Consider the following 14,946-nt stretch of genomic DNA (forward strand, 5'->3'; position numbering starts at 1 on the left):
CAGGAAGAGGATATGAAATAACCAGTGTCTTGTCCCCACGCATGTCTATCCTCAGAAAGATATGGTGTGGCATACAGTCTGTAACCAACTTGTTTTAGCAGCTTCCGAGCTGGGATGAAATCTCAGGACAGGTGTATGCCCTCTGGGCTGTAGGGCTGTTCCGTCTTAGCAGGCACTGCAGCACCTCACAAACATCTCTGAAAGGCAAAGATACAGGCACAGAGAATGCAGAACATGTCATCAGAGTTTAATAAAGTAAATTGGAAAGAGGAAAAGTAATTTTCAAAGCACAATTCACAGGAAACACAGGATAATTTACAGAAGCCAGAGGCTTCAAGCTGACAGTTCCTTACAAATTACTTATCTTTCAGGTTGGTCACTTGAGAGAAATACAGAACAGCCAAGAATCACTACAAAGGCATGATTTATATGCAGAAGGGCTACTGCTCATTGCAACATCTCTCTTGGAAAATATGGTGCATTAGTAGATATGTTCCTTAGAACAACCAAGTTGCTTATTTCCATATTTTGCAAAGATTTGTAGTTTTTCTTCAAAGATAAATCAATATTAATTTCACCACTGAAAGGGACAAAAACTCTGAAGTACGAGTATTTGTTTTCTTTATGATTAGCAAATCAATCATAACTCAAATATATTTACCTCTGTTCAAGAAAAGATATTAAAAATGGCATTGGGTGTAGTTTCTTTCTGACAGTGTCATTTTGCCAGGGCTTCTTAAAGCATCTATGGAAGTCACTTGGAAGTCACCATAATCAAAAGTTTGCATACTTGGAATAAAGAAAAAGAATGAAAAAAGCGAGCCTAACAGCCAACAGATGCAAATCCACAACCCTTATCCCAGCAAACTGTGCCTGAAGAATGCTAGGGAGGCTCAAATCTAGTTTCTTTAGGTCTCCTACTAGTAATTCTTGTCTTTTGCCAACAAGAAAGCTCAAGGTAACATATGTCTGTTGGCTTGTTGGGAAAAGTATTCTGGGTTTCAGAAATGCATCTGGCGTTTATATAATTCAGACAGCATGCTGTTAGTATCTGCTATATACAACCAGCCAGCCTTCCCAACACTAAGAGACTCCTCTGAGCTGTGCTCTACAATATGGAGTGGTTTTACTGAAACCTTTTACTACAGGTTTTACTTCCAGGTTTACTACACTTCCCATCTGAAAATGGGTATTAGTTTTAGAACTAAACACAGAGCTTTTCATTCTAGGTCATCCTAAACTAAGCCAAATACAGATTTGAACCTGAACTTTCTCCTTCTGCCATTCCTTAAACCTAAGCCAGAGAAGCCTTGTCACTCCTCTTCTTTACCTTACACTGAAAGCTCAAACAGACACACCACTTCACCAGAAACATCACATAATTCTTCATTTCTGCCATCTTCCAGGCTAATCTCTGCCAAAATAACCCATCAATAAAGCCCCTGTGTTTTTTTTTAGCTTTCAGATATTAACAGCTGAAATATCCTCTCAGGCATTATTTATAGCATGATACATTCACGTCCTTTCAGATTTACAGGCAACCTTTTCAAATGAAGAAAAACAAAAGAAACAACTGCAGTCTTCACTTGATAACATTTATTCAACATTTTCTGAAATAAGCGAGAATTTTAAGACCATAAGCAATCAAATACAGCCACAAATAAACCATACTGACCCTAAATTAGAAGCACTGTGAGAAATACACAATATTTCATGAAACAATACTGTACATCAACAACCTTAGGAAACAAACAACTCAAACCATATGCTTAGGTTACTCACAATATAAAAAACTTCAACCTTTAAAGAAAAATATAGATTCAGTCCAATTGTAGGATCTAATCCCATGCCCACTGAAGTCAATGGAAGTTTTTTCATTGATTTCAATGCTTAAAGGATCGTGCCCTTACTTTGCCTCAAGAGGCACTTTAATTATTATACAAGGCCTAGCCTGAATACTATTACAAAAATGTCAAACATCAACTCAAGAATATGTTCCAGCAACTTTCAGGAAATAATGGAGAAATAGGCTATCTATCCATGCATGGAATAAGGCAAAAGCTAATTCATTCAATTAGGAATAATCATTTTTACTAGTTTCTTCTTCACAACACAAACATTTTAGACTTTTTTAATTAATGGATATATTATATATCATATTATGCTTCACATTTTTCCTACCTCTACTGAGAAAGCTGGCACTGACATGTCATAAAGAACTCCTCATTAATTATTGTTTTCTGTTCTGTAACAAGCACGAGAAACTCAATCTGGGTTTAGTAATAGTGTCTACCAAGAAAAAAGCACACACTATCATAAGCTTATAGTTTATAGAGCTCAAGGTACATTAAAATGTAATTCATGAAGTTCACAAATTCTGTTTTAAAATATTTTTCCAAACTAAAAGCTGCAGAAAATTGGTTCTTAAATATTCTACAGAAAATTCTGAAGCATCTAATGGTTTTAAATTACTTATGCTTTCTTCTTAAAAATATTTAAATTAGGTTAGTAGCCCATCCTTTTGAAAAATAATCCAAAAAAGTTTCACTAGGTTACAAATCTTTTGTCTTAATCAGCGTAACCAAAGGTTTGTCATCAGGGCTGTAATCTTCATAAGCAATGGGGGTTGCATCGTACATTGCAGGTCGGGATTTCTTGCCAAACCTGGAAATAAAAGAAAGGTTTGGTGACAAATGGGAGTATGAACACATTAATGGCAACGACCCTCTGAGCTATGGCATGCTGTCAGTAACAGCCCAGAGAGCCTAGGTAAATCCTAAATTATACTGCAACATGCCACAAGTACAGATGTTTACCTGTCTGAACTGGAACTTTAAAAATGCATGCTTCCACTCACTGTTATTAATTCTAATTATTAACAAATAGTAATAGTAATCATAATGATAATGCAATAAACAGATTCCATATCAAAGGAATTCTGCAGGAATTCAGCAGCCAAGTTCAGCAGTACCAGAATCTGAGAAGACTGTAGAAGTTGAGAGTAAAACTGACATATTTTCACAAGGCCAGATTTTTATTTCAGATTTTTTTATTGTATAGCCTTCTCTAACAACCTATGTTAAGGTCAGGTCTTACATATTAACCAAAACAAAACAGAACAAACAAACAAAAAAACCCTCAAATCACAGATAACCTTGCTACATTTGCATTTGGAAATGCAACAGTAGTGCAATGAATCAAATGCCACCGACAAAGCATTAAAAATTGTAATTTAAAGGCTTTGCTCACCTGACATCCAATTGAGAAGCTTGGTGAAATTATCAGCATCCTGTGCAGTATTAGCAATTCTGACAAAACTAATGGCAGGGAAGCTGTTGCAATGCCACAAACACACTAATCTCACAAAGGTATCACATGCAAGAGTGCAGAGTGCAGAGAACTCCTGTGGCCATACCATTAAGGTTCCAGCACTGACCTATCCAGAACTTGTCAAGGTGCCTTTGCACTGCATGGACAATCTGTCACTATTCTGATTATTTATTAAGATACAGAATGCAACTTGAATGTGGAAAAATATCTTCTGTGTTCTGACTGCAATTTTAAACAATAATATGAAAAGGAGGCAAAAAAGGGTCAAGTCTGCCTTCCCTGTGGACCTGGTGCAGAGCAAAATATTAACACAGAAACACAAAGACTTATTTATGTAGTGATCTAAACAAAGGATTCTTTTTATTCCCTTCTTATGCACTGTATTAATTCAGTATTAACTTGTGCACATTGGAAGGTGAGATTCAGAAAAGTCAGATTTTGAGGATAATAAGTATTTAGACCAAAACAAAATTAATTTGATTTTCTTCCCAGATTTTTATGCAACCTCCTGACTGCTCCAACTTAATTCTTTGCTGTTTTTAGTGATCTGGAATTATTGGTAAAGCTAAAATTGCTGGAAGCAACATAACGTTGGAAATCTCATCTTGCAAAGTATTTCAGATGTCAGTAAGGCCACACTAGATAACATTTCCATGCAGGAATATTTCCTTTCTTCTACAGTTTACTGTAGTATACACAGGCAATGTTCACTCATCAGCTTCATAAAAGATAAATCTGATTTTTTGTAAATGATATAAAATTCCAGGAATCAAATCAGGGAATCAAGTTATTGTATCTTACTAACTCAGAGGTAGAAATGAGTTCTGAATCACCCATTTTCTTCATCATTCTCAAAGGCTTAAAGCAAATAGAGCTTTCTCATAGATACAAACAGTAATGAAAATTCTCCAGGGATTTAAGTAAAATTTTGCCTTTTTGACAAGAACAGAGAACACATGGCTTTCTGCACGTGGTAGAACAGCACAAAATTTGTTCTCTTGTGTAGGTCAGGGTTGACATGTGCCCCTTATTAGAAAATGCTGAGAAAAGACCACAGCACATATGCTAGTTGTTTGTGGCCTGGCTGAGACATCTGACTGGTGACCACGTTGCTTTGATCAGGCGGCCCAGAAGCCAGCCCCTACTTGTAGTGCCAAACGCTCAGCTCAGAGGTCCTGAGTGGGAAGTTCTAACTTAATGGGTGTGTACGTAGTAGGGCTGCACAAGGATCATATGCTGTTTTACTGTTTAATTGATGAGAAAAGAAAGCATGAAACAATTACCAATACAGTCTACAAGATGCAAGGATTAAACTGGCGATAAATAGTGAAAAGAAGAAGGTTCCTGCCGCAGTGAATAGTGGATGAACTAATATGCTGCTACTGCAAAATGAAAAAAGATTCCAATACAAGATTATTTATCTAGGAACAAAGATTGTACAGCAGATGGGGAAAATCTCAGTCCTGAGATGCACAGATGCTGGAAAAAGACTGGAGTGATGTAACGGATGTTTAACAGTAGCATACTGCATCAGAAGAAGAATTATGAACTTAGATATAGAAAGACAGCATATCAGGAGTACTAGGGAAGTTTCATGGCCTCTAAGTGTAGCATTAATTACTATTTATGAGTAATAATACTGTTCCAAGGTACCTATCAGAGATATTTACTAGTGGCATAGAAAGCGTTTAAAAGTGATACTGAGAATAAGAAAGCACACTTTGTAATGAAACACAGAATAAAATCAACTTGTGTAACTTGACTAAGAGACAGAGGGCTCCATGACAATCTGGGGGATAGTATATATTCAACATCGGAATTCTTGGCGATGGCAGCTCCACATCTGTCTGCAAAATCTACTTCAACATGGGAAAGGGTTGCCTCTCCACTTCCTTAAAAAAACACTTCAAAAGAGAGCTAGCCATGGAGAATCATTAACCTCACAAATTCCATGCAAGCAGAAGAACTTTGAGAAAATTGTATAGCCAATCTCTAAGGAAATGGTGATGTCTAACTTCGGTGACGCAGACTGCAGTTTGGAGCATGCCTAGAAGCAGAAGAAAAACCACCTATTGCTACTCTGCTCAAAAACATACAATGCATCCACAAATAAAGTTTAATCATGGAAAAGAAAAGAGAGAGATCAGAAGGAAAAAAAAAAATGCATAGCCACAGGAGGAAGGGATTATTCTTTTCTCCACAGGAGGAGAATAATGAGAAAAATAATTTTCTCTACCTTGTTCACAAGTGGCACTGTGTGTTCCTTAATATTACTGAACTGTAATCCTATAGTTTCCATGAAGTTGAGACTCTGGCAGAGGGTAAGAAAATTGTGCTAAAGCTCATCAGATTCAGGAAGCCTCATGTTCTGCAGTCTGACACAGCAAGCAAACACAGGAGCGTGCTCACTGCTCAGAACGTGCACAGCGCATGGAGTGGGGAGCAGCTGAGCCCGCAGTGACAAGGTGACTTAATCAGACCCTGATGCACCAGGCTCTTCAGCTTCCACAGACAGAACAAGAGGCAGCACATGGAAGTAAGAATTAAACTACACTATAAGCAGTGCATGAAGTCTAATGCTAATGGTATCTAAACACGAGAAGATCTTACAGTAGTGCCATGGCTGTAATCAGATATTTTATGAAGTCAGTGTGGATGCTTTTCTAAAGTGAATGATACAGTTTCAACAGCAGTTCCTGGTTCCAATTTAATGAAATCTTACGGCTGTATTATCAAGGGGTCAATTATTTTATAACAGCATTCTCAAAATTTAAAAGCTTTAAAAATGAGATGAATATAAATGGAGTATTTATTTAGTCTTTGCATAATGAATATTAAAAACAGCAGTGCTTCACTTTGTTAGAAGACTATCTAGTTCTGCTCTGATAATTCTAAGAACATTTAGTAAAAGTATCCCTTTAGCACATTCATTTTCTCTTACAGCAAAAGTACATTGATTAGTAAAGATCAAATTATAAAAAAAACGATCAGAAGAAAGACCTGCTAAGAAACTTGAACAACTAATTTTAAAATAATTTACAGTATATGCACCAGGCATTCATACTCCCTGGACACCTACTGACACTGTCAGGAACCTTACATTTAAAGAAAATAATCTACTCACTTTTCCTTAGGCCTACATTTCCCAAAATTACTAGCAAGTTTTGGTATCTAACTGAGAAAGAGAGTGATTTTCAGAAAATGCTGAGAAGCTATTATTTGAAAGTCAGGTCTTTTAATACGGTGTCAAAGTCAGACTTGGGTTTTCTAAATACACAGATTTGTGTGTTTATACAAAAAGAACAATGAAAGTTGTGCTCCTCTTCTTGGGTTGACATGATCAAAGCAGTATTTTACATCTTCCTGAAGCCAAAATGGACACAATAACCTTCACACCAAATCTCTCTAATTAACTAACTTGGCAACTGTCTTGTCTTTTTTATGATGCATCCATTTTATGAGAGCAAGAGAAGAATTATTTGGAATAAATATGCTTATTTTCATTTGCATTTTATAGGACCACCTTTCCCAAGATAGGGAAAGCTTTTATTGTCAGATTCCAATAATGTGATTTTTAACTGCTTAATTTAGATCTGAAAAAATCATCATGAATACATCCCAGTTTAAAGACTTCTTTGGATGTCATTTAACCCCGATGCAAATTTGTTTTTCTAAACTTTCGCCTTTTGTAATTAGTGGAGATTCATTCTGAGTAACCCAGAGATTAGTAAAAAGACCTGAAATCGTCAAATTTCCAAGATATAAATGGCTTCATACAGGAAATTTTCATTTTGAACATTTCCATTACCAGCCAGTGAGACTCCAAAAAGCAGAGGAAATTCAGATTCAAAAGATCCTGCCTTGCTGTACACTTTGCTTAGGTACCCTTGGATAGAAAGCTGCCAAATTTGCTTTGAGAAGTAAATAAGGAAACCCAGGTGTTTCACAGTGTTCCTCAGGAGACCATTCCCAGTCTTTGGGGAAGAGCAACAGGAGTAGTAAATGAACAGGAATGACACATTCACCACTGCTGCACAAATAAGACAAAAGGTGTTTGATATGAAAGATTAACAGTTTTGCACTTGCTCTCCACCCTAGGAGATGTCCAGTACATAACAGCAGATTCACAAGGCCAATGAATAAAAAGCCATAAAGCATTTCGTGGACCATAAAGCAACTAAAGAAAAAAGCAGTTCTCAGGATGTGTGTGCTATGGAGATGCTGAGCTCCTAGCAGAAGAAATGTAAGGCTGAGAGGAAAAAGAGACTTCAAGGGAAGACTTAAAAGAGTACTGATATTATTTGGATTACTATATTAAGTAAACCATATACAACTTCCTTTTTAAAACATTTACTGGTTAATATAATTTGACAACAAACAAATGTTTTAATGTAAATCTAGTTGGAACACTTTAAAGAGCTACTGCTCAAAGCTGCAGTATGATTAAGTGAGACTGTGGGAACTCCTCATCCATTTCAGATTGCTTGGAGAAGTTCAGTGCTGGTACAAATTAACCTTTTTTTTTTTGCACTGAAACAGAACTGGAGCATTTAGAAAATGAATTACCAGAAAATCACTACCCAGTATGCACACATTTCTCCACATCAATGCACAGGAACATCTCTCCTTCCATTCTTTTAAAAGCAGTTTAATTGTAATATAATTGTTGTTGGAATTCAAAGTGATCTTGACAAAAAGAAATGGGAAAAAGGAACGACAAAAAATGAAAGTTCTATCCTATTAAGAGATGTCAAGTACATAAAAAAACAACACTGGCTAGGATGCAATATGGCAAAAGGATGCTGGAGGTGAGGGAAGAGACTAAGACATCGCAAAATTGAATCATTAGTTACTGGTGTAAGGCCAATTAAAAGAAAAAGGTTTCACTTTCAAATGTGAAAATAGAACTGACATAAATAAAATACAGGAGGTGATTGCTCAGTTCTTTTGGTACAGGCAAAGCTTCACCTGGATAACTATTTCCATTTTGAGGGACCACTCTTCAAAAAAGAGAAAAACAATCTGGAACGTGTCACAGGGAGCCAGTAAAGAGGCTGTCGTGATCCAGGAGGAAATACTGAAGGAACGGGTTGGCTTACTCCAGGGAAGACAATAATAGTTGTGCTTCTACTGAGGGAGGAAGGGAAGGACGGAGACCTGATGTACATAAGTACTGTAAAGGGAATGGTGATACACTACTGTGCATGATGACCTGAAAAACAGCAAGAAGTGGTCTAATGCATAGCAAAGAAAATCTAGGTTGGATTTTAGGAAAGCACTTTCTAACTCAATTCAACTACTTTGGAGATTTTTAAAGGCAATTATTGGCAGAGAGCTAGGTATAATTAATGCTACATCAATACAATGGCTTGCTCTTGAGCTATTGAATCCCTTCCAGTCTGGCTTTTGTATTATTCCAACACTCAATGCCCTGGGTGCCATCACTCCATTAAAATTAAACATCAAGAGACTACTCTCTTGAGGAAAACAAGGAAGAAAGATTCTCAGTTGGAGGCAAATAAGGCACAGAAGATGAGTCATTTGAAGAATCCAACTGAATAGTATGGTAAATTAATCAAAAAATCAACAACTGGCTTTGCTGTCTCATCAAATCACTTGCATGCATCATTTAGAGAGTATCTTTACCCTAAATAGATCTTACAGGCTAAGGACTGCATCTGTCCCTCTTCACTAGTCACACCAAACAAAGTCAGAGTAACTCCTGCTGCCTTCAAGGAGTTGTGCTGGGTTACCATACTTGAGCTGAGAACAGAACAGGGATCAGAAAGAACAAGGAGCAATGCCACTGATCCAGTCTTCTCAGAGCGAAGCAGCCCACTCTCTGCCAGCAGCAGTTAGATGCAACACGCAGGGACTGAAATTGCATATCACAACAGATTTCTTTTAAATTAACATCCCCAGAACAAACCTGGCATGTCGGATAGAAGCAATTGCATTACTGAATTCACTGTCGATGCTTCTACAATTGTAAAACTCTTCGTAGGCTGGCCTGGAAGAGCCTTGGTATTCGATACGGCTGATGCGACATATTCCCACAATTAGAATAATCAGCATCAGGACGAATGCTACACAGAGAGCCCCAATTATGATGTAAAGGGAGTGACGAGGCATGTTTGTGAGGCTCTCTGCCATGTGCCCGGACTTCCACTGCAGATCTGCCAATAAGAAACAGAAGGTATAATTAGTATTTTATAGTATGAAATAGTACTTTATAACCTTCCTGCTGAATGGAATTATTTTATTATATACACTTTCAGTATTTTTCTAGAGACTTCTGAGCCAGGAATACATAATTTGAAACTTTCCAGGCTCTGCTATGGATATCTCAGCATGCCTAATGTGCAGCAAATTCAAACAGCACTACTTGATCTTTCAATCATCATTTTTGTACCTTTTTAATGATCATAAAAAATCATTTCTCTAGTTTGGTCTCCTATTTAATCCAAATTATAGAAAGCGAGCTAGTTATTCTCACATTATGCTTTACTAAACTGCATGCTCTATGAAGGCAGGGAGGTTTTTTATCTGAAAGTTTCCAGTGCTTTATAGATTTTCTGTGCAATTTCTCCCAATAAATTAGTGAATGCTTCTACTAAAATATGATTTAATGCATATTAAACATGTTTGGTTTTATTTTCAAATACGGTGCTTTGTTGTGTCTGTACCAAAATGCAGATACTTTCAGCACCAGACTGTTCTCCCAAAAACCCTCAAATGCACCTTTCTTGCCTTAATTTTTTTTAATCTGTTATTACTATACAAATTCACAATGTTTTAAAATAGCAAGAAAAAACTTTTTAAAGTCTTTTTCAAGTCCTCAAAAGCTTGATAATTTTCACCTTCAAGCAAGGTGGAATTAGATTTAGGTGACCTCCCAGTACAGATCAACATTCTTGTTGGTTTGCAAGAGTACATTCTCCGACCAAAAAAATTCTGTAGCCTAAGTAGATAAGACTTTCTGTCAGTGCACAGATTAGTACAAAAAACAGGCACCGTGTCTCATACATTTTCTTCCTTAGCCCCATTATTTTGACAGCTGTATCAGGGTAAACAATCATCCCCCCTCACGTACAGACAAAGCAGAAGTCACTCGAGGAAAAAAAGACTGCCTCTTCCAGAGATGACAGTGCAGGTCGAGGAGTTCTCTTAATGTAGGCATGACACTGTGCTCAAGAAGCTTATTATCTTTTGCACTAACATCTTCCACCATCATTCTGCCAAAGACCTTATGCTTAAGGTCCATTCTTAGAATGGCATATGATCAGACTTGAAAGATTATGGTTTTGAACATATCTGGACATGAGTATATTTGGAACCTTCCATTTAAAATGCCTGTACTGAAGAAAAACCATTCCTCTTTTATGAGATGCATAGTGCCCTGCAAAGCACAGGAAGGCAGATACGCATTCCTATGAAGGACCAGCATTTCAAGGACAAAAGGGCACATCATAAGCACTGAGCTCATGCCTAAGTTCCCTGAAAGGTCTCAAAGCAGAAATTAAAGTAGAGCTAGTCTGGAAGAGGCTTCCTGTATTTTACATCCCCAACGTTTTTCTATAAATATTCTCAATGCCCAAACTATTGCCTGTCAATGCCAAGCAAATTATTTATCAATTGCCTATGTCTTCACACTTCTTTCTTATTAACTTTAGATTTCTTACTAGCCTGCACTTCCCTCTAGGGTTCATTTTTGGCAGTCCTTTAAGGCTACGGTAAATTATTTCAGACCTGGAATGGACTTGAATCATTCTAACTACAGAAATCTGACACTCTTCTCAAGTTATTTCTAGAAAGTGACTGTTCTTTTTTTAAAGGGACTTCTGCTTTACACTGTTTGGGAAACTCCTTTTACTTAATGACAAATGCAGTCTAGGAACAGGGTTGTCAAGGACGTGCTTTGAGAACGTTAGCATATTCTTAGCAGCCACCTCTCAAGGATATTGATGATGGTTAAGTGATTTGAACCCCTGAGCTACAATGACACGTTTAGTAGCATCTGTGGATAGAATCTGCATTTATCACAGAAATACAGGGGAACTTACAGGTAGTGCAGGAAAAAGAAAGTCTATTTTAGAGGAAAGTAGAGGGAAAGTCTGAAAGATTAGCATATGGGATTCATCTGGGCGCTCTTTGAAGAAATGGATGCTTTTCTTATATAATAGTAAAGGGCTGTCCTGATGCACCCCAAGCTTGTGCTTTCTCACACTTTGTGTTTGCAAATTTGCTCTGTTTATGGGACTGCTTATTACTGTTGTTTTTTTAAATCTTCCTTAAAAAGTCTTCCTAAAAAAAGAGATCAGTAAAGTTTCTATCTGCCTGAATCATTCAGGGATTTAATGTTTCTACAGTGCTGTTACTGCGATTTGCTTGGGCAGACAATGAGGAGCAAGTGCAGCTGTGCTCTGTGCAGTTTGGGATAGGTTTCTATTTTTGTCCTGCAGCACATTCATCACACATGGTGGTTTCTGTCAGGTTGTCAGACTAAGCCAAAATCAGATCTCATGTGAGCAAATATATGGCAAGACAGTCCTGCTTTAGACTCTGCGTCTTCCATCTCTACATGCTACGTATGAGAGATATTTCTTCCTTTCTTCTTCAGCAGATAAAAATACAAAGATTAACAGCTTATACTCCAAAGATTAGAAAGAACATAAATACATTAATAATTATAGCAGTGGCAAAGGTTATGATATTAACTATATAACTAACAGGCATTAGAGAATCCATGAGAGACATTTCATAACCATTTTTACACCGAATGCCCCATTAACTTTTTAGGCAAATACAGTTCATCTTGAAAGAAAAATCTCTTCCTTATAATTAAGACCAATTTAATCCTATTTAATTGGAATTGCTAACACTGGTAAAGAACCATAACATGTTCTAATAAATATCACAGTTCATCTAGGTGAATTACATTTCTCTTCACTGGTTGTTTTTTTTTTTTGTACATACAGAGCTTGAAAACTGAAGAATGCCATCTGACAAAAGGATAACTCTGAAACCCTGATGGGATAGTAGAGTAGTGATTTCAGTTATTCAAGCTGGTAAAACAGATAGCTAGTAAAATAAAATGGGGAACTAACAGTAATTGGAGAATTTTTCAACAAGCTAAGTACAGTCAGCCTCTTCATAGCAGCCAGTAACAGAAAGTCACGAAAGATAAAGCGTGATGGATTTAGTCAAAAGACTCCCTAGCAGCAATCCATCTTGTCTTTTTCCAGTGTTCAGAGGATGGTCCAATAGAGAGGAAGCCACTATACAGCATGTAAATCTAATTTCCAATACACTATTATCCACAAAATGCTGAAGCAATATAATAAATATGACAAGGGGCTACGGGGAGACCAGCAGAAGCAGATATACCAAAAGATTCAACCTTTAGAGCTGAGTAGAAACTCCATGCACCACTGATTGAGCTCCAGCAAGCCGAGATGTGCTGCATCTGTTCATAAAGGAGCTGGATATGGACTTTTTATTTCTAGACATGACCAGACTGAGTTCAGATCAGACAGACAACTCTTAGCTCTGAGCACAAAGAACTTCCCACAGATACATAGCTCTGTAGAAAAACCTGCAGATCAAAATGCTTTTAAATCCTTCTGCAAAGTGATTTCTTCAAAACTCAGTCCCTCTCTATTTGCATAATCCTTTATATACCTGTTAAAATCCAGGGAGTTTAGGAAACCTTCCACAGCTTTCTGTATTAGCCACTATACTGATTAGAGAAGCTGCATGTCCATACCTAGATCTGGCTGTTGTGAAGTATCACAGGGCCCCATAACAACATTTTCATTTGATGTTGGATAAAAGAAACTTTACTAGCAAGGGAAACTGACATTTGTTGATGATAAACTTACCGAACAAACTAGTGGTAGATTGCATTTTTAATTTCTCTACACTATTATTACATATATAACTCCAGCATCTGGTTTGTTTGGAAAAAAAATATATGCACAATAATTTCAGCCTCTTCAATTGAAAGCAGTTGCCACGAAAAATACAAAATGATTTACTGCCCAAATATTGAGGTGGGAAGGAAAGGACCAATATTTCTGGTTAAAAATCAGGCTTGCAGTATTATCAATGCCAATTAACACTCAGATAATCGCCTGCCTCTAGTCACAACATTCACAAGATAGAAGAACAAATCAGTGAAGTCAGTGAAAGGCTTGCTACAGTAATAAATACATGCTGTTGCTTCTTCCCATCATTTAAAATTACATCATTTACAAGCATGTAATGAAAAGAAATTCCAAGTTCTTGAGCAGCAGACAAGGCCACTGCTGTTCATGTATAACCAGATGCTACATGTAGAAAAATATGCACTAAGCAGAGACAATCTCCTCACTCAAGAGAATGATGTTTCAAGTTTAGTTTTTTCCACTCCTTCTCTTGCAGACTTACAAATTGGGTCAGAAAGAATTTATTTGACCACTCGCAGTTGTAAGCTTGAACCTCAGCTGTCTTTTTAGTTATTAGAGGTATATGTCCCTTACAGAGTGATGCAGGAATAATTGAGCAGCTGGGTGGCTGAAAAGGCTCCTTCCACCATCTGTTCTGCTTTCTCCCCATTTCCCACACTTACACTATGTATCTGTGGTTGAAAGCACCAAAATCTTAGTCACCCTAGGGCATGACAGCCAAAGGACTCCAGAACAAACATCCCTGATTTCATACAGCTCATCTGCAGGGCTCAGAAACATGCAGCCCTCCCTGTTTTCCCTTAGTTATTCATTCCATAACGTAACAGAAACGTAATTGTTACTATATGCAGGCACTCCCTGAAACATGTCTAAAGGACGATGATTGCTTTTCTAAGAACTGAGCTCATCTGTCAGCCCACTACTTAGCTAACGAAGACAGAATTGTACTTCCTTGCTCATTAACTCAGTGACTCCTGAGACATGCATGTCGAGCAGCCCTGTCAGTAAAAGCTCATCTGATCCCCGCGTAGCACCAGCAATATTGCGTACAGCCAGCACACAGCACTGTGTTCCCAACACCACGCTGGGTGATGACATTTTGGGTTAAAGTAGGGACTAACACTGAGAATAGAAATAAACTTAAAAAGCAGTTGACATATTTAAGCAATGTTTTAGTAAAAAATGAAGCTTTATATTGTCATTGTGGAAATGATACATAGAAAACATTTTTTATTCCAGCCTTTGTGTAGACATTTTCTCATAAATGTACAATAGGAATTTTCTGAGTGTATTTTCTGTGTAAAATGCTAGAGGTGTAAATAATCCCCTCACAGAAATGTGTGCATCTGTGTAAAATCTTGAAGGGATCTATGGCCATGGAATTTGAGCATTCAAGAACAGCTAAAGTTGAGTAGAGAAGAAATCTGTAGCCCAAGAATGAGACATCAGTGAAATATAAAGTAGCCCTCTGTGCAGCAGGAATAAAAACTAATTTCTGTATTAAATATTCCACAGTTGGGCTTCATATTTCGTTTTTCTCATGTACTCTCTACTGCTTAATAAGTGCAAGTTTGCACTAAAGCTTTCCTCTGTGCTAAGGGGGATCACAATGGAGTTTACCAGACCTTCCCTAAATCTTACTAAATGTTAGGAAATACTTGTCTAAGAG

General features: G+C 37.3%; 1 protein-coding gene across 1 annotated transcript in view; it reads right to left on the minus strand.

The window, feature by feature from the left end:
• Window positions 1–230: 230 nt before the first annotated feature.
• DNER (delta/notch like EGF repeat containing) overlaps window positions 231–14,946 on the minus strand; it is a 107,354-nt gene continuing 92,638 nt past the window's right edge. The window contains exons 12-13 of the mRNA XM_052686835.1: window positions 9,260–9,506; window positions 231–2,664 (exon numbers count right to left, since the gene is read on the minus strand). Coding sequence (XP_052542795.1) covers window positions 2,553–2,664; window positions 9,260–9,506 — 359 coding nt within the window. The 3' untranslated portion in view covers window positions 231–2,552. The remainder of the gene's footprint in view (window positions 2,665–9,259; window positions 9,507–14,946) is intronic.

Source organism: Tympanuchus pallidicinctus, unplaced genomic scaffold (genome assembly GCF_026119805.1).
Source record: "Tympanuchus pallidicinctus isolate F22 unplaced genomic scaffold, pur_lepc_1.0 scaffold22, whole genome shotgun sequence".
NCBI lineage: Eukaryota > Metazoa > Chordata > Aves > Galliformes > Phasianidae > Tympanuchus > Tympanuchus pallidicinctus.